This window comes from Anolis carolinensis, chromosome 2 (genome assembly GCF_035594765.1).
Source record: "Anolis carolinensis isolate JA03-04 chromosome 2, rAnoCar3.1.pri, whole genome shotgun sequence".
NCBI classification, from domain to species: Eukaryota; Metazoa; Chordata; class Lepidosauria; order Squamata; family Dactyloidae; genus Anolis; species Anolis carolinensis.
The window spans coordinates 158,712,208-158,732,097 of record NC_085842.1 but is presented as its reverse complement, the minus strand read 5'-3'; the positions used below and the strand labels follow the sequence as shown (position 1 = coordinate 158,732,097).

The 19,890-nt window shown below is 40.6% G+C and overlaps 1 protein-coding gene across 1 annotated transcript in view; it reads left to right on the top strand.

Annotated features, from left to right (window-relative positions):
• The first annotated feature begins 10,947 nt into the window (after positions 1-10,947).
• Positions 10,948-19,890, top strand: part of acvr1b (activin A receptor type 1B) — a 35,784-nt gene continuing 26,841 nt past the window's right edge. The window contains exon 1 of the mRNA XM_008103976.3: positions 10,948-11,215. Coding sequence (XP_008102183.2) covers positions 11,092-11,215 — 124 coding nt within the window. The 5' untranslated portion in view covers positions 10,948-11,091. The remainder of the gene's footprint in view (positions 11,216-19,890) is intronic.

The following is a 19,890-nucleotide window of genomic DNA, read 5'->3' as shown; positions in this document are numbered from 1 at the left end:
TGGTATAGTTCAATATAGTAATATATAATGCTAATATTGTGCTATGCTAATAATATAATATATTGTATGTACATATAATTTGTAAGCCACTCTGAGTCCCCTTTGGGGTGAGAAGGGTGTGATACAAATGTAGTAAATTAATGCAGTAAATAAATAAATAATAAATAAATACATTTTAGACTTAGGCTCGCCCAAAGTCTGAAATGACTTGAAGGCACACAACAACAACAACAACAACAACAACAATCCTAATTAACTTGACTATCTCATTGGCCAGAAGCAGGAGCACACTTCCCATTGAAATCCTGATAAATGTATGTTGGTTAAAATTGTTTTTATTTTTAAATATTGTATTGTTCTTTCATTGTTCTTCTTCTTGTTGTTGTTGCACTACAAATAAGACATATGCAGTGTGCATCGGAATTTGTTTGTATTTTTTTTTCAAATGATAATCCGGCCCCTCAACAGTCTGAAGGATTGTGGACCGGCCCTCGGCTTAAAAAGTTTGAGGACCCCTGATCTAAACCACAAAATAACATGTTGATAAGGCAGTGAACCTTGGGGTGCATTTAGCCCTCAAGACCTTCTTTCTATACCATTTGCTACCAAAGCTATGCCCTCCCTGGATAGCTCATATTGGCACAGAAGCTCTGCAGTATCTTTAATCAGAGGTTTGCAGATGCAAATCAATAACATGTGCGCCTAATAGCTCTTTGTATTCAAAACAGCTCTGATTGGGAGAAAGTAAACATAAATCATCCGATGTACTGGAAGACAGCTCTCCTGTGCAGACTGTAAATTCAGGGACAAGTCTCAGACGAAGCTAAATATGGAATTGATAGAAACCCTCTCGTCTCCATAGCCACTGGTGCTGATACAAGCGGAAGCCCGCTCAGCTGCAGGCAAAGAAATTTAGGTTAAAAAGGAGGACAGCTCTGATTGTGCTCTTGTCGTGGGTATTGAAGTGCAAATCTCAAAGCTATATTTACAGCATGTATGCATTTTCTTTGCACACTGCACTTACCAACATCTGGATTGCATCTATATCCGTAATTTAGTGTTTGGTTAACATAGATTGTGTTCAGAAGTCTCTGGAATTCTGGTTTTTTGATAAACCTGTATATTGTAGTATGGAGGACTGATAGCGGTCACTTACAGCAACAGTGTCTTAATAAGCCATGGATTTGTACTTGTGATTTCTTTAGGCAGAACGAGCAAAACATGGCCATATGTGGCTCTTGCCCATCTTGATCTTGTTCCATCCCCAGGCCAACCCTGTCCCCAGCACAAAACAGAATTACCTCAAAACAAGGAGACAAGTACTCTTGGATGACCCTCACAACACAAATTCTCTAAAGCAAATCACAGTACTAGTTGTGGCCTGAACTGTGATGGTGCAGGAATTGTACACTCATTTTTACAACACCAGATGTGAACTTCCCATAACTTTCCTTTTTTCAAAGAAAGATGCTAAGAAGTACATTTTTAGAAAACATGAAACCACTATTGGTTTTGCATGCGTAAAAAACATGTTTCCTGGGCCAACCACAATTGTCCATCCTGGTTATAGTGGGATGTTCTAACCCAGGAGGGCATGAGACTTTGGGATGTTTCTCTCCCCAAAAGGCAGATAACAAATCTACTGCTTTTGACCAATGTTAAGACTGGAGGGAGGAACTCTTGCTTAATTAAAATGTGATAAACACATATTTGATCCATCATTTGTTTTGCCCCCTTCCACTGCATATAGGAGCAATCAAGCATCGGGCATCAATACACCCATGTACCAACCAATTGAGCCACTGAGTTTCATAGATTATTGTACCAACCTGGTATTTCAAATCACCATGTATCCACAATCAAGAAGTGGAAATCAACTGTGGTGCAGTGGACCTTTGTTATCTGCTAGGGCAGTGGTTCTCAGCCTGGGGTCCCCAAATGTTTTTGGCCTTCAACTCCCAGAAATCCTAACAGTTGATAAACTGGCTGGGATTTCTGGGAGTTGCAAGCCAAAAACATCTAGGGACTCGAGGTTGAGAACCACTGTGCTAGAGTTTGGTTCTAGAGCCACTTGTGAATACCAAAATCCATGGATGCTCAAGTCCCATTATACACAAGGTAAAGGTTTTCCCCTGAGATTACGTCTAGTCATGTCCGACTCTAGTGGTTGGTGCTCATCTCCATTTCTAAGCTGAAGAGCCTGTGTTGTCCGTAGACATCTCCAAAGTCATGTGGCTGGCATGACTGCATGGAGCACTTTTACCTTCCCACCAGAACAGTATCTATTCATCTACTCACATTTGCATGTTTTTGAACTGCTAGGTTGACAGAAGCTGGGGCTAATAGCGGGAGCTCACCTCGCTCCCTGAATTTGAACCACTGACCTCTTAGTCAGCAAGTTCTGCGGTTCAAACCACTGTGCCACCAGGGGCTCCCAATTATATACAATGTTGTGGCAAAACGGTGTCCTTTATATAAAATGGCAAAATTAACCTTTGCTTTTGAAGTGGGGGTGAGAGTTAAACATTTGCAAGTAATGGATTATTGAATATAGGAACTCTATTACATACCTAAGTCTTAGTGTGGTGTTAATAATTCTTCAGATACATGCAACATTGGTGTTTAATTCATTGTTTATGTTCAAATATCCAGTAATAATTTGATATGAGGAATATGTTAGTTCATATACTACAGTTTTTGTAGCATTATTTCATACTACAAATGAAGGGACCATAGGCCACAGATCTCTCCAAACCATTCACATTGTATGTAGGGGAACGAACAGGAGTAGGAGTAGGGATCTTGACCTAATGCTGGGCACATGGCAGAGACCTGTTGCCTATTTGTCAAAACACAAGAAGTAGCCTTAGGAGAATCACTGAGTGAGGTCCAATCATGCCACCAACCATGTACACAAACACACACTTAAAGCAGAACATCCAGAACCAGAATAGGCTCCAAAAAAGGGTTGTGAAGCCTCTGACTGAATCCTCTCCTGTCCCCAGGAAACCCACCACGCCCATACAAATAGTTCCCATTGTTTAATGGCCGAAATGTACTTCATGGTCCCACCATGTCCATCACATGGCAGGATTTTCCAGTTAAATTAGAGAAATATGCAGCTTAGATTAGTCACTCCTTTGACTTTCCATGTTCAGTGATGGATCTTTCTAGTTCTTTTTTAACAAGCCAAGAAAGGCTGCAATTGAACTTACTTGATAGTAAGCCTGTTTTAATTCTGTAGAACTTATGCAGATTCACTACTATCCTATCATGGGAGCCCTGAGCCACTAATATTCATGGCAATACAAATAAGTAAAGTATCAGCTTATGAAATCTCTGCAGAGGACTAAGGAAAACTGAGGAAATAAGGCCCAATGACTGGCCTTGACCTTATCGCTCAGGATGGTTTATCACAGAAGTGGGAATATATGGACCCACATATTCCTTGGCCTCCAGTTCCTATAAACCTAGTACAGCTAAGGAATTGTGAGCATTTTAATCATCATAGCAAGTTTAACAGATAAATAATGTAGAGGCATCGAATGTCATACATTTTCAAAAAGTACCCAGGCTGTACAATCTGGCCCTTCTGATACAAAATTGCCTTTCTATGCTTTGGAAGGTATTTTGTGGATAGCTTTGGATTTAGCGAGTCAGGCTTGCAGACCTCGGAAATTACTGTAAAATTCACTGTATAAACAGAACATACCATGGACTCATGCACTGCATCACCCAAGCCCTTATCAGTCAATTCACTTCAGAATGTAGGAGTTTCCGTTTGATAAGAACAACAAGTAGGATGGGGGTGGGGAGAGGAAAAGAAGGAGGAAAGCCAGTCAGAATGAAAGAACATTGGTCAAAGATGTTGATGAAATGAAATGACCCTAACGTTTGATTCTCAGATAAAAATGCAGATGGTGCAATGACATTTCCTGGAATATGTGATTCTCTCTCACTGTTACTGATTCCAGTAATGTTGCAAAATATTATAAAGTACCCAGAATGGAAGCGAACTATTAGATAAAAACAAGTTGCTTCAATCCTAATCCTGACAGAAACGGCCATGGTCTTGTGCCTTGAGGGTGGAGGGTGTGCCTGGTTGGCAATTTGAAGGCCTGCCTAATGATTACAGTCAATAATCTCCCTCTTTCACTTGGAAAGCCAATGTGATCAGTAAACAACCTAAAGCCTGGTTAGCAAATATGTTAAACAGATAAAACAACAGGCAAAATAGCTTACTGTTTTTAGTTTTGATAATATTAAGTGGTAGTAACTATCTTTATTTACTTAGTGAACTTCTATTCCAGTCTCCCTGTCCCTAGATTTCAAAAGCCACAGGATAAGACAAAACATATACAGATTTTGAATGCAAATAGGCTTAACATATTTGTACAAAACGTACATGGGGGTATACCTACAAATGTGGTCCTATAGTTACATGATGATTGCTGTAATCATCATTATAGCTACACAGGTGAATTTTCCTGTCTCATCTTGTTCAGTGAATATATCCTGACTATAACACCCTTGGTTGAAAGGAAGCTAAAAGCTTTTAAAGATTCCAATCCAGTTTCTTATCTTAAGGCCCCTCCACACAGCCATATAACCCAGAATATCAAGGCAGATAATCCACTATCTGCTTTGGAATATCTGAGTTCACACTGCCATATAATCCAGTTCAATATGGATTTTATACTGCTGTGTGGAAGGATCCTTAGGCAGCCTCTCCCCTTTCCCACTTAATCATAAGACATGAGGTAGGTTAGGCTGAGAGCAAGTGACTGGCCCAAGGTTACCCTGTGAGTTGAACCACTCAGTAGAGACAAGTACCTGGCTTTCTATAACCCAGTCCAACACTAACCAGTACACTATAGTGGCTCTTTGGCAGAAGGACACACCTACCGCTACTATAATATTGCTTATTAATTACTTATCAGTTCTATACCTCCTTACCTGGGAGTAAGCTCCACTAACTGTAATGGGTCTGACATTGAATAGACATGTAGAGAATTACATTCTCAGTCACCTATTATAAGTTTAATGAACAACCTCTGTCTTGCAACTCCACTTTTTATCCTTATGTCCTCTGTAAAAGTGGCTTTTTCTTAAGATGACAGGCAGAACTAACACGAGCATGGGTCTTACAGTCCAAAACAATCCCCCATTTTCCCTACTTTGCTTCTTCCTGCCACCGCTCCACCCAGGGCTGGGCAGCTGACTGCTGTTTTCACTAAGCAGGTAGTGTCAGGTTTCAGGATTGTCGCAGCCACTCCAAAACAAAGAACAGCAATAGTTCAAGCCCCACCATTAAGCCTAAGGCATTTCGGCTGGAAGCTGCTAAAGGAAGGCAAGAAGACCATATAAAAAAACCCCAGGTGCATAGTGAAGGGGAGTTGCTGTATCCAGTTATCCAGTTTATCCAGCCCTGGTATGATAAAAGGTAAAGGTTTTCCCCTGAAGTTACGTCTAGTCATGTCTAACTTTGGGGGTTGGTGTTCATCTCCATTTCTAAGCCGAAGAGCCGGCGTTGTCCATAGACACCTTGTGGCCGGCATGATTGCATGGAGCGCTGTTACCTTCCCGCCGGAGCGGTACCTATTGATCTACTCACATTTGCATGTTTTCGAACTGCTAGGTTAGCAGGAGCTGGGGCTAACAGCGGGCGCTCATTCCGCTCCCGGGATTTGAACCTGGGACCTTTCGGTCTGCAAGTTCAGCAGCTCAGCGCTTTAACACACTTCGCCTCCGGGGCTCCTCCTTGGTATGATAGGTCACTGTAAAAAAAAAACCTCTCCACACTTAGCAAGTGTGATACTTAGATGGAAGGCATGAAGTCTGTCACCAGGAACCAACTTGAAATCTAGTCAACTTAACAAAACACGCTAAGCTTGTATTCCATTGGTATGGCTCCAAAAAAACCAGGACTTCCATACCATAACAAGGCAGCAGAGTTGGACTTCATGGAAGATAAACAAATAAGACCTTAAGAATATAGATAGCCCATGTATGTGCAGGGAGTGGGTTCCTGAACTTACCATGGAAAAAGGTAGCTAGGTTATCCTACATCACCCTATTGAAATGAACAGTTCTCCTGGAAATTAACATAGGGTCATAATAGAGCAAGCATGGGCAAACTTTGGCCCTCCGGATGTTTTGGACTTCAACTCCCACAATTCCAAACAGCCTACCGCCTGTTAGGAACTGTGGGTGTTGAAGTACAAAACACCTGGAGGACCAAAGTTTTCCCATGCCTGTGATAGAGGACCAAGTAAAGTCTTAGAGAGGTGCCCTCCCTAGGAATTTGCTGGTTCCTCCAGCACAAGTCTATGGAAACCATCACCAGATACGTAGAATAGAATCGACTGGAGGACATATTTTAGAGAGGACATATTTTGTCAGATGTGAGTAGGTGAAACCTTGGGTACCAGTGTCATGTGTAAAGGGGATCATCCTGTAATAAAAAGGAGGTGGGAGTAGGAGAAGGAGAAGGAAAAAAAGGAGAGGAGAAGAAGGAAGAGGAGGGGGGGGGAGAGGAAAAAGGAGAAGGAGAAGAAGAAATAACTAGCTTCATCTTCCATCACAATGGGAAGGGCTATGGCAAAATGTCATGATTATTTAGAGAGGACCACTGGACATTTTATCAACAACAACCTAGCTTACATTCTCATTAACACTATTCCTGGCTCATGCACTGATGCAACAGAGCTCTGTAGATACAGACAAATGCCTGCGCAACAACAACAGAAAGGAAGAAAACAAATCTGTTTGTGTTAATTATCAGAACCACTGGTGTCCCCCCCCCCCCCCCACTTTCATCCCTTTGAGAGTTCTTATTTTCCAGCTATTCTTTGTCTGTAGTCTGTACATCTCTTGGCAAGGGCCCAGCAGCTGGACATGCTCTCCTTGCCTTAAGCTTTGGAGGCCTGGTGTAACGCTGTGCAAGTGCATGAACACACGCAAGCAGGCAGGCAGACCAGGAATTCCACAAGTGAATCATGAGCTGAGCCTCCAGAAAGAATGTAAGATGGGGGATTTTCTTCAAGTCTGGAATGCAACTGCCCCAGCAGCACATATACTTCCCAGGGGACCCATAGCACAGCATATGTGTGCCATGGCAGAAAGGAGAAACACAGCTTAGTCTCTCTATGTTTATTTTACAACCAGGCACATTTTAACTAGGATCTGACGTGGATCTTGCACCTCTAGGGAGCCACCAGCACCAGGACTTGGAAGGTGGCTCTCAAGAGAGAGGCTTACACTACTCTGCATAGCTGTATTTAGAAAGATCCTCTGCCTGGTTTAAAAACGCTGGGGTCTGAAAATAGCTGTTCAGACTTAGGGGTATCCAGTGTCATTGTGTCTGAGTTTCATATAGAACCAGCAATGCAGGAAAGCTTTAAAAGAGTATTTAAATTCACATGGATGAGAAGAAAGGGAAACCTTCAATCTCCTGCATCTGTGATTTCACTGGAAATATAAGCTTCCCCAAGCTTAGGATTTAACAGCAAATAAATATATCCACACCAAGGCCAGAGGTGCATTTACATTGCAAAATTAATGCAGATTGACACCACTTTGACTGCCTTGACTCAATGCTATGGAGTCACAGGGGTTGTAGTTTTACAAGGCCTTTAGATGCCTCTGCCAGAGAGTTGGTGCCTCCTCTCTAGCTTTCACTTCCAAAGACTGCTGGTGTATTCTCAAACTACAATTCCATGATTCCATACCACTGAGTGGTGTCAAACTGCATTAATTACACAGAGTAGATGCGTCCTAATCCTTAGTGTAGACAAGAGCTTTTCAAACTGTGTGTCAACTGGAATGCATAGGTTTGTCATGTAAACGTAATGAAAAATCGCTGAGTCTATGTGGAATAAGCAATAAATCATATATTTTCAAAAATACAAATGTAAAGTTTTAACATTTAAAACTTGGCTATTTAAGTGTGTGTTTGACTAAATTGGCATAAATTGACAACTGTCCCTTACCTCTACCTAGACCCAGCTACCGCACTTCTTCTGATCCATTCAGTAGAGGTTTATAAGATATTGTACACAGACAACATTTGCCTTGTCCCCAGGGGAATATGTTCACTCTGCCTGATTATTAGCTATTGGTTTTGAGTATGTTTTAAAATATTATATGTTTTATGATTTTATGTCTATATGTTTCAAATGTATTATGTGATTGTATTTTATTGTGTTTTGTTGGGCTTGGTCCTCATGTGAGCCAGCCTGAGTCCTTTCAGGGAGATGGGGCGGGATATAAGAATAAAGTTGTTGTTGTTGTTGTTGTTGTTGTTGTTGTTGTTGTTGTTATTATTATTATTATTAACAATATATATTGAGTTCCTATACATTTCATCATGACAATTTAAGTATATGTTTGTATCTCTTATAAGGAATTGATTTAATTTTCATTGGTTGGTAAAACTGAATTACTGTGTTGTGGAAATGACGCGTCTGAAAAGTGTGTCACCAACATGAAATATCTGGACATTAATCAATTTTCCTACAGTGGATATCATCCTGAACACACAGGTTTTCTTTACACATTAATAATCTTCAGCTCTTGACTACTAATACCAAAATACAACTCACATTTGAAGCTTAGAGAAATTACTTTTTGGCCTATGATTCTGAGAATCCCCACAGGATCTTGCCATGTTGCTTGAGAGATTCTGAGAATTAGTCCAAAATTAAGTGAAATGCCCAGCCTCTTTTGCGAACAGGCCATCAGGGTAACAACAAACCCAGGTAACTTTCAGGTCACCTGTTACCAAAAAAAAGGGTACTGTATACGGTAACTCTTTTTAATAAAATCAATTGATACATAGTTCAAAGTACAGTAGAGTCTCACTTATCCAAGCTAAATGGGCCGACAGAACCTTGGATAAGCGAATATCTTGGATAATAAGGAGGGATTAAGGAAAATCCTATTAAACATCAAATTAGGTTATGATTTTACAAATTAAGCACCAAAACATCATGTTATACAACAAATTTGACAGTAAAAGTAGTTCAATACGCAGTAATGTTATGTTGTAATTACTGTATTTACGAATTTAGCACCAAAATATCATGATATATTGAAAACATTGACTACAAAAATGGTTTGGATAATCCAGAAGCTTGATTAAGCAGGGCTTGGATAAGTGAGACTCTACTGTACTGTAATAATTGAGCTGACGGAGCCAAATTTTAATGAACACGTGAGCAAACTGCGTTAAAAAGCACTGCGTTAATATGAACATTTCAAGTTAGGTCTTGTAACTCGGAATTTTCATAATGTGATTTTGGAAGTAAATGCTTATGAACAGGACCAAAGATTACTAGGTCTTGTTTTCAATATCTTCATGCCATTTTTGTCAGGGTTGGGTTTTGATTGCTGTGCAGTGGTTTTTAATGCCTTTTTAAAAGAATGTGCATTATAGTCTTTAGCTGTCTTTAGCTGTTTTTTCATATATAGATAGATAGATAGATATCCCTTTGTTGTTTGCTCTACAAATCCATGGCAACACTGCCACGGGTTTTCTTGGTAAGAACTGTCCCAATGCTCAAACCACTCCTAGGGGTTATACTTTTAGCTTAGCTTTAGCATTGTTTTTCTTTTACATTGTTTTAAATACCTTGGGCCCCAATCTTGAGGGGTCGGTGGGATATCAATGAAATAAGAAAAAAACCCACATTCGGTTGCTGTATGGCCATGTTCCAGAAGCATTCTCTCCTGATGTTTCACCCACATCTATGGCAGGCATCCTCAGAGGTTGTGAGGTCTGTTGGAAACTAGTAAAATGGGATTTATATATCTGTGGAATGTCCAGGGTGGGAGAAAGAACTCTTGTCTGTTTGAGGAAAGTATGAAAGCTGTGATTGGCCAGGTTGATTAGAATAATAGACTCTTAGAATAATAGAGTTGGAAGAGACCTCATGGGCCATCCAGTCCAACCCCCTGCCAAGAAGCAGGAAATCGCATTCAAAGCACCCCCCCCCCCCCCCGACAGATGGCCATCCAGACTCTGCTTAGAGGAAGTTCTTCCTGATGTTCAGGTGGAATCTCCTTTCCCGTAGTTTGAAGCCATTGTTCCGTGTCCTAGTCTGCAGAGCAGCAGAAAACAAGCTCCCTCCCTCCTCCCTATGACTTCCCCTCACATATTTGTACATGGCTATCATGTCTCCTCTCAGCCTTCTCTTCTGCAGGCTAAACATGCCCAGCTCTTTAAGCCGCTCCTCATAGGGCTTGTTCTCCAGACCCTTGATCATTTTAGTTGCCCTCCTCTGGACACATTCCAGCTTGAATAGCTGGATTAGCATTGAATAGCCTTGCAGCTCCAAAGCCTGGCTGCTTCCTGCCTGAAGGAATCCTTTGTTTCTACACTCATAGAATCATAGAGTTGGGAAAGATCTCATGGACCGTTCAGTCCAACCCCCTGCCAAGAATCAGGAAAACTGCATTCAAAACAACCCCGACAGATGTCCACTCACTCCAGATGGCCAACTGTTGGCTACACTGGCCAACACACATTTTGGAGCCTCAAAAGTTAGGACTGTTTCTAGATGGATTTGACATGGAAATTCCAAAAATGGCACCAGTTTCCTCCTATGGGCTCTACTTTTTGAGATATATAACATATGCCATCTACCGCCCTTCATCTGCTAGCTTTTAGAAAATTGTGTCACCCATACCTAAGAAACCAGAGCTGATGGGGTCTATCCAATGCAATTTTCTGAACCAGCATCCCAAATAACCTCAGGAAGAAACCTAAAAACCAAGACACCCAGAAAGTCCCTTCTTGGAGAAGCACAAAAGGGAGGAAACCGCCTTTTTTTGGTAGGCACGCGCGCCCTTTTTTTGTCCGCCGACACTTCCCCTCCGTCTCTGCACCCCTTTAAGCGCCAAGCACCGCCTCCCCTTTAAAGCCCGGCAGGCTCTTCCTCCTCCCCCTCCCCTCCAATTCTCGCTGGCTCGTCTTGTGTGCCTGATTTGTCTCGCGCAGCAGTGGTCTCGGCCGTCCGTCGCCTCAGCTGCCGCTGGAGCCGCTGTTGTCGGAGAGAGAGGAAAGGGGGTTGCCGCGAGGCCGCCGTTGCCATGGCGGGGGGCCTGGCTCGCGCCGCCGCTCCTACTCCTCCCGCCCCCCGCCCCTTCCTCCCTACCTGCCTTGGCCTGGCGGTGCTGGTTCTGGTGCTGCTGGGGGGCCAGCGGGGGGCCCAAGGTGAGCGCGAGCGAGGGGCGGGGGGGAAGGGAGGGGGGAGCGGTAGGTGGGAAAGAAGCACAGCCTTCGCCAACATGGCGGCTGCGATATTGGGGAGCCTTCCTCTCAGGAGAGGAAAGAAAGAGGAGAGGAGGAGGAGGCCAAGATTATTGAGGAAAGCGGTGGGGGGGGGGGGGGACAGAAGAGGAAGGAAGCTCCTTCTTTCCCCCACCCGTATCCCTCCCCAGTGGAGGCCCATGCCATCCTTCAGCCCTTCCTCGAAGCTGTAGCTTCTGTTGTGTGGCTCCTTCCTCAGCAGCAGCCATGGCTGGAATAAGGCGGCGGCGCCTTCTGAGGTGCGTCCTGGGAAGGTATGGCGGACGTGCCTTGGTCGGGCGTGTTTGCCTGCCTCCAGAGGAGACTGGGGAGCAGGAAGGGGGTTCGCCCCATATTGGGGTGGCTCAGTGGCAAGGGTTTGGAAAAACCATCGAGGAAGGCGAAAGGATCACCTTAGTGTTTGTTTATATGTACTGTAGTCATTTTATTCACCGAGATGGTTCGCCTCATATTGGGGTGGCTCAGTGGGTAGGGTTTAGGCAACATCGAGGAAGGCGAGAGGATCACCTTAGTGTTTGTTTATGTAGCCATTTATTCACAGAGATGGTTCGTCTCAGGGGCCAGGGTTCGGGAAAACCATCGAGGAAGGCAAGAGGATTACCTTAGGGCCCATCCACACAACCGTATAACCCAGAATGTCAAGGCAGAAAAACCCACAATATCTGCTTTTGAACCAGGTTATCCACACTGCCATATATCCCAGTTCAAAACAGAAAATGTGAGATTTTATTCAGCTGTGTGGAAGGGGCCTTAATGTTTGTTGATGTACTCATTTGTTTGCAAAGATAATTCACCTCGTATTGGGGTAGCTCAGTGGCTAGGGTTCGGAAAAACCATGGAGTTAGGCGAAAGGATCGCCTTAAGGCCCTTCCACACAGCCATATAACTCAGAATATCAAGGAAGAAAATCTCACAATATCTGCTTCAAACCGGGTTATCTGAGTCCACATGGCCATATATTCCAGTTCAAAGCAGAAAATGTGGGATTTTATTCAGCTGTGTGGAAGGGGCCTTAATGTTTGTTTATGTAGTCATTTGTTCACAGAGATCAGAGATCGTTCGCCTCATATTGGGGTGAATGAGTGGCTAGGGTTTAGACGCCATTGAGGAAAGAGAGAGGCCCTTCTAATGTTTATTCAATCATCTATTTATAGAGATGGTTCGCCTAATATTGAGGGGCGTCCATGCTAGGGCATCCAATTCTAGAGTTGGAAGAGATCTCATGGGCTATCCAGTCCAACCCCATTCTGCCAAGAAGAAAGAAAATCGCATTCAAAGCACCCCCCAACAGATGGCCATCCAGCCTCTGTTTAAAAGCCTCCAAAGAAGGAGCCTCCACCTCACTCCAAGGCAGAGAGTTCCACTGCTGAACAGCTCTCACAATTAGGAAGTTCTTTTTAATGTTCAGGTGGAATCTCCTTTCTTGTAGTTTGAAGTTGTTGTTCTTCAATCATTTATTTATAGAGAAGTTTCGCCTAACATTGTGGGGCTTCAATGCTAAGGTTCAGAAACCATTGAGGAAGGTGAGAGGGCAGTCTTATGTTTATTCTGTCATTTATTTATAGAGATGGTTGACCTAACTTTGAGGAGTGTCAATGCTAGGATTCATAAATCATAGAGGAAGATGAGGAGGACGTCTGATCTTTATTCAGCCATTTATTTGTGTATTTTTGCAGATGAGGGGAGGGGTCCTTTTCTGCCCATGTGTTGCTCTGCTGCTAATGGTATTTGTGTGTGTGTGACAGGAGGCTTATGAAGGTCTTCCTGTTCCTTTTCTCTCAGTATTGTATGACAGAACTGGCTCTGTGAGGCGTGTTTTAATGGATGTTACAGATTTTGACAAGATGTACAGGTTGGATGAACATCTCTTATCCCGAATTCCAAAATGGTCCACGTGGTTGGCTGAAATAGTCAAATTGAAATATTTTTTTTACAATCAGCGACGAGTATAGAATCCCACCTTAGTCATCCATCCACATCAGTAAACTGTTTACATTAGGTTAGTATATAAATTTAAATTTAACACCATTTAAAACTGTGGTTCCCAACCTGTGGTCCATGGACCACCAGTGGTCCCCAAGAACTAAAATATGGTCTGCGGCTTCACTGTTACTACACCATTGCAACGAGAGCAACTGGTCTCAAACCATGTGGCGCCTGGAAGCTTTAGGCCTGTTCCTGGGGTTATTTGGGGTGCTGATTCAGAAAATTGAATTGGATAGATCACATCAGCTCTAAATTATTAAATATGGTTTCTATGTTCGAGAAGATTGTGATTACTGGATAGCTTACGTTCTGGAGCAGAAACTACAGCTGATGTGGGTCTATCGAATGCAATTTTTGACAAAAAACTGATTCGTAACCCTTTTGGTACTAATGTTGGATAGTCATTCCTGGTCAAAGTGGTCCCTGGTTAAAAAAAAGGTTGGGAACCACTGATTTAAAAAATATTTATAAAACTCTAGTCTGACTATAGGTTTCAAAAAGATAATCTAGACCTTAAAACTATATCATTTTGAAAACATTTTGTCCTGTACTATAATAGTGACACTTTTGCTTTCTGGTGGTTCAGTGAACACTGTCTTTGTTTCATGCACAAAGTTATTTAAAATCTGTTATACAGTGAATAAGGTATATATGAAACAGCAAAAATGCAATTTTTAGACTTGGGACCCATCTTGAAGATGTCTTATTATGTGCATATATGCAAATAGAGGTATTCCAAATTAATAATAAAAATCAAAACATTTTCAGATATGGGAGACTTGGTCGTATAACGTTCCACACAAATTTCTACTCCAAAAAGGAAGTCAAATGGTAACCTTTGAAAGTAATCATACATTCTCAGTGAGGTTTGGGTTCACCTCAAATAGCCTGGTTTTTTATTGTTTGGTTTCACTTGTAAAACACTGTCAATCTGATGACTCCTAATTCCCCCTTGCTGTCTCAACAAAGACATCATCAGAGAAGGAGCCAGTCACAAACCAGTTCCTTATGTGCAGACACATTTGTTAATTTATTTCAAAGAAGGTAAAAAGCATTGCTCTTGAGAACATCTCTTACACTGACAGAGCTGATAGTGATGCAGGACAGTTTATTCATATGGAATATTATTTTGATGTTTTTTCTTTTGAAGTCACTCAAAAATCTATGCAGGAATATTAATTCAGAATGTTACCATGAAATCGCAATTCTATGTTTACAAACTGGCATCTCTTGAATTTACCCAAATGATTTCTATCATGTGAGATATATGTTTTAAGCTTCCCTCATTATGAACCTCCTTGTTAATTTGGACATTAAGATACAGATTTCCCAAAAATGTCAAAACCATGGAAAAAACTGGGTTTTGGGAGGGGGTACCTCCATGGGGAAAAAAAAAGTGCTAGGGCATTTTGATGTATACATAGTCATCTGTAGACCTAGTCATTGTTACTTTGGAAACATAATATGTGTTATGTATAATTTGACTTGTTTGTTTGAAAAAGTGTTATGATTGAATATATTATATTTGAATGTATAATTTATTCAGACATCATTTATTCAATTTAAATATTAAAAAAGGAATTGCAAGATGCTGAATGACTTATCTTACTATTACTCAGTTTTCCCAGTTTGAGAAGTTGTCAAAAGGCTATCGTTGGAAACATACAAACATACAAAATAAAAGAGTATGTACAGTAGAGTTTCGATTATCCAACGTAAACGGACCAGCAGAACGTTGGATAAGCGAATATGTTGGATAATAAGGATAGATTAAGGAAAAGCCTATTAAACACCAAATTAGGTTTTGATTTCACAAATTAAGCACCAAAACATCATGTTATACAACAAATTTGGCAGAAAAAGTAGTTCAATACACAGTAATGCTATGTAGTAATGACTGTATTTACGAATTTAGCACCAAAATATCACGATGTATTGAAAACATTGACTACAAAAATGCATTGGATAATCCAGAACGTTGGATAAGCGAGTGTTGGATGAGTGAGACTCTACTGTATTCTAAATGCATACTCCTCCACAGTGTCATCAAGACTAGGAAAAAGCACTCAGCTTTCAGGAAAATTGCTTACAGTAATTGGGAAGGACTCTCAGGATGCAGTCTTATTTTCTGAGCTATCTCTCTCAAAAGTTTTTCTAATTCTTCAATTTTTCATCTTCATCAATATACAAAACTGAAAATTGGCCTGGAACGAGACAAGCTTTTCTACATGTTCTTGTGTGAGCTTATTTCTTGATGAAATGCAAGCATTTCCAAATATACCTTTTTTTTGTTTTCACACACACACACACACACACACACACACACACACACAAAGACAATGTTAGGCAGATGGAAAGCAAGAAAAATTGGAGATTGTTGTGCACAAGTCTTGTGAGGAAAGTGAAAAGTGAGATGCTTATTCCCTTAAATAATAATAGTATTTAGCAACCCATATCCAAGGCACATATACAGAAGTATTTAGTGAACGATCATAAGTGGAATTCACCAGTAAAAGATGCATAGGTAACGATCAACCTGGCTTTCAAATGGAATTAGATAATAGTGAAGGATATGGACATTAGTGAAGGGTCTAAATATTATATGAGTGCCAGATCCTATCTGATCTTGGAAGCTTGGAATTCCTAGTCAGTACTTGGATGAGACACCATCAATGGATATTAGGTAAAAAGGTAAAGGTTTCCCCTGACGTTAAGTCCAATCATGTCTGACTCTGGGGGTTGGTGCTCATCTCCATTTCTAAGCCGAAGAGCCGGCATTGTCCATAGACACCTCCAAGGTCATGTGGCCGGCATGACTGCATAGAGTGCTGTTACCGGCTCCCGCTGGAGTGGTACCTGTTGATCTACTCACATTGTCATGTTTTCAAACTGCTAGGTAGGCAGGAGCTGGAGCTAACAGCAGCCCTCATGCCGCTCCCGGGGTTTGAACCTGGGACCTTTCAGTCTCCGGCTCAGTGCTTTAACGCACTTCGCCACCGGGGCTCCAGATATTAGGTGCTGTGTGCTATATTTCAGAGGAAGTAACTAGTAAAACCACCCCTGAGATTCCTTGCTTAAAGAAACTCTGTGAAATTTACTACTACATTCATGATTGGCAAGTGGATTTCTTATAAACAGTTGATTGGCCACTAATGAACAGAACTTTGGTCTAAAGAGGCCAGGTGTCTTATCCTTCATAATGATTCTTAATAGACTTATTCCAAAGGACTTAAAAAGCGTGTTTCAGGATGAAATTTCTAATGTGAATAAGGATCACATGTTTCCAGATTGTTAATGTGTTACAGTAAAGTAGGGCTGGCTGACTCGTGGTTTTCCAGATTATTTTGTACTTCAACCACTTTCTTATTATCTATGCTAGTAAGGGCCGATAGTTACAATCCAATAGCATCTGGAGGACAAAAAGTTGTTCATTTCTGTAGAATTACTAAATTTCTTGCAAGGAAAAGAATAAAGAAGTGCCCCCTATTGATCTGAAGCATTGCATTTAGGAAACTTGGTTAACAAGATTATAATCCTGGTAGCTGCAGAGTTGGGGTGGTTCTTGTGTAACAAAAGACATAAAAGAGCTTTGGTGGAAGAGGATGAGGCAAATTGTGTTCATTTGTAGTTTTATTTTCTGTAAAATGCAGGTTTGCAGTTACAGGCAGTCCCCAAGTTACAAACAAGATAAATTTCTGTAGGTTTGTTCTTAAGTTGAATTTGTATGTAAGTTGTAACAGGTACATTTTAAGTGTAACTCCAGCCATATACGGTATGTATGTGTGTGTATATAGATAAGTTCTGAATAGCATAGGGAAGGGTTAACACCCATGTGGTGTTTTGCTATCTGCACCCCTCACTTTCTGTCCCTGTGGTAATTGGATTTTGAAAACTTTGGCTTATGGTGGAAACAAGGATTGGTGAGAAAGCTTCAGTGGAAACACCTTTTCCCATGATAACTCTTTTAGGAGTGAATTTCCCTTCTAAGGGGCAGATTTTTTCTCACTCCCTGTTGTCTCACTCCTATTCTTAATTATGAGTTGTTTGTAAGTCAGATGTTTCTAACTCGGAACAGCCTGTATTGGAGAAAATGCTTCTCTGTGTTCTTGAAAGGTGGTGTCTAAAGTTGTGTGTTTAACAAGTCTGGAGGGATTTCTTGCTTTGGTTTCTAAAGGCTCGTTGTTTACCATTGCAAAAGATGCCACCTTTGAAGAGATTCTGCTATCAGGAATCCCCATCACAATCAGCTAAAACTTCCTTATTTTTTGTTTTTTTGTTTGTTTGTTTTTTAAAAAAGAAATCTGCTTCTTAGCATTCACGTTAGTGGCATGTAAAAATTCTTTCTATTAAAATTGCAGGTTGACGCAGACCCATAACAAAGATTCACATTTTGTCACTCAGAACAAAGGAAAGTATCAGCCCCATCTTCATTGTGTTATCATCTTTAAAATAAAAAAAATAAAAAACAAGAACTATACACCATAGTCTGAATGCAGTTAGATTTCAGTTTTACAATCCAATCTGGAATATGTTTACTTCAAATTAAGATTCACTAATCTCAGTGTGACATGTATCTTAATAAATTGAGAAGAACTGTATAATGATGATGGTACCGATAGTCCTCTTTACTTGCTAAGCAATGCAAGGAAATAGCTAATAGTTTTTAAAACAGTACAAAATCCAGAATTATCAAAACATTGAAATCAATAAAAAGGACAGAAAACTATAGCAAAACAGATCAGTAAAAATGTGCTTAAGATAAGACTGCAAAACATGTGTGGCATCTTCATAGAGCTCTATGGGTCTTACTTAGGTTAGCAAGCTAACCTTAGGGGAGCTTGCTTATGGGAGAAGCTTAAATTTGTGAAAGCTTATGAAGGGATTAGAACTTTAAATTATGGCTACTAGTTACTACAATTCTATAATAGTAATCTTACTTCACTTAAATGAAAAAGAAAAAAAATGTGATCTTTTGACCTTTAGGTTCTCCATCTCTTCTGTTGTGACCTGTACATATGGCTATGTACTATGGTGTAATGTAGTTAATGTTCCAGTGAGAGTTGAACTGAGGCATTCAGTCCATTAAGATACAGGCAGTCCCCAAGGTATGGACAAGATAGGTTCTGTAGGTTTGTTCTTAAGTTGAATTTGTATGTAAGTTGGAACAGGTACATTTCTTAAGTGTAACTCCAGCCGTGTTTGTGTGTGTTTTGGATTGCATAGTGAAGTGTTAACACCCCCGTGGTCTTTATTTTGCTGTCTGTGTCCCTGTTCAGAAGATTTCCCCCATTTTCTGTCCCTGTGGGAATTTCATTTTGAAAAATTGGCTTGTTATGGAAAGAAGGATTGCTGATAAAGCTTCAGTTGAGACACCTTTTCCCCATGATAACTCTTCCAAGAGTGAATTTCCCTTCCTAGCGGTAGATTTCTCTCACTTCCTGTTTCACCCCATTCTTAACTGTGAGTCATTACTAAGTCTGATATTTATAACTTGGGGACTGGCTGTAGTAAGAATCAGTAAGAAGTAAAAGTGCTGTGTGAAAATGTAGCTTTTCGTGGTCATTAAATGAAATTCTTATAGGTGAAACAGCTGTGTATGTGAAGCATGTGGGCAGTTGAACCTGTCTGTCAATATCATGCCTTTTAGAGTGTTTTGAGAAGTTGATATTTATTGGCTTAAAACTGATGCCTGTTCAACAAATAAACAGGAATGGGGAATAATTTCATTATTCTTTGGTGTCTTTGTTTTGGCAGAGAGGCATGGTTTCCAGCAAATGATGTGTTTGTATTTTGGCAGCTTTCTGCAGTAAGGTGTGCATGTGAAAATGTGCAAATAAAGCTCAATCCTTATGGAAGAATGTAAACAAGAAGAAAGTTTTGCCAACTTTCAGGAGAAAGACAACACATTATTATTCTTAATGTTGTTTCCTTAACCAGCCATAATGTGCTATTCATATCCTTCTCACATATACAATTTTCAGTAGCTTTGTATTATGTTACACCTACGTATTTTTGTATAGATTATACTGACTTCCTAATTCTGTAAGGAAATGTGAATCACGTTGTTTCCACAACTTTTGAATATAAAGTGCTTTATGGCTAAATCGAAGGGTCTAAAACCTGACCATTGCTTCAAAAAAATGTATTATAATATTATATGGGCAAATTGGCAGAAAAAAGAAAGAAAAATATGAGTTTGCTAGAAATTGAATGCACTATCCAAAAATGTTTTTGAGCTTTTTATGAAATATCTTGGCTGGACAAATGTAATTGTCCCACACACACTTTTGGCAGTAAGGATGGATGTCCTGTTGCATAAGCTCTATTGGAATTTGCGTTTGTAAATGGCTTCATGATAGGTAAAAGCAGACAAAATAAAAGGTATGCTAGTCAATGAGTAATACTGTTTTCCTATTTCACAAACGATTGAGTTTGCATTCCAGAAGAAAAAGAGACAAGGTAATTTCTTTGACATGAGCTTTCACTTTAAACAAACAAACAAAAAAATCTGACCTAGTGTTCCCAGTTTGTCGATCTAGCTTGTTCAGATTTTAAAAGTGCTAATAGCTGGTCTTGGCTACCCTATGGAACTG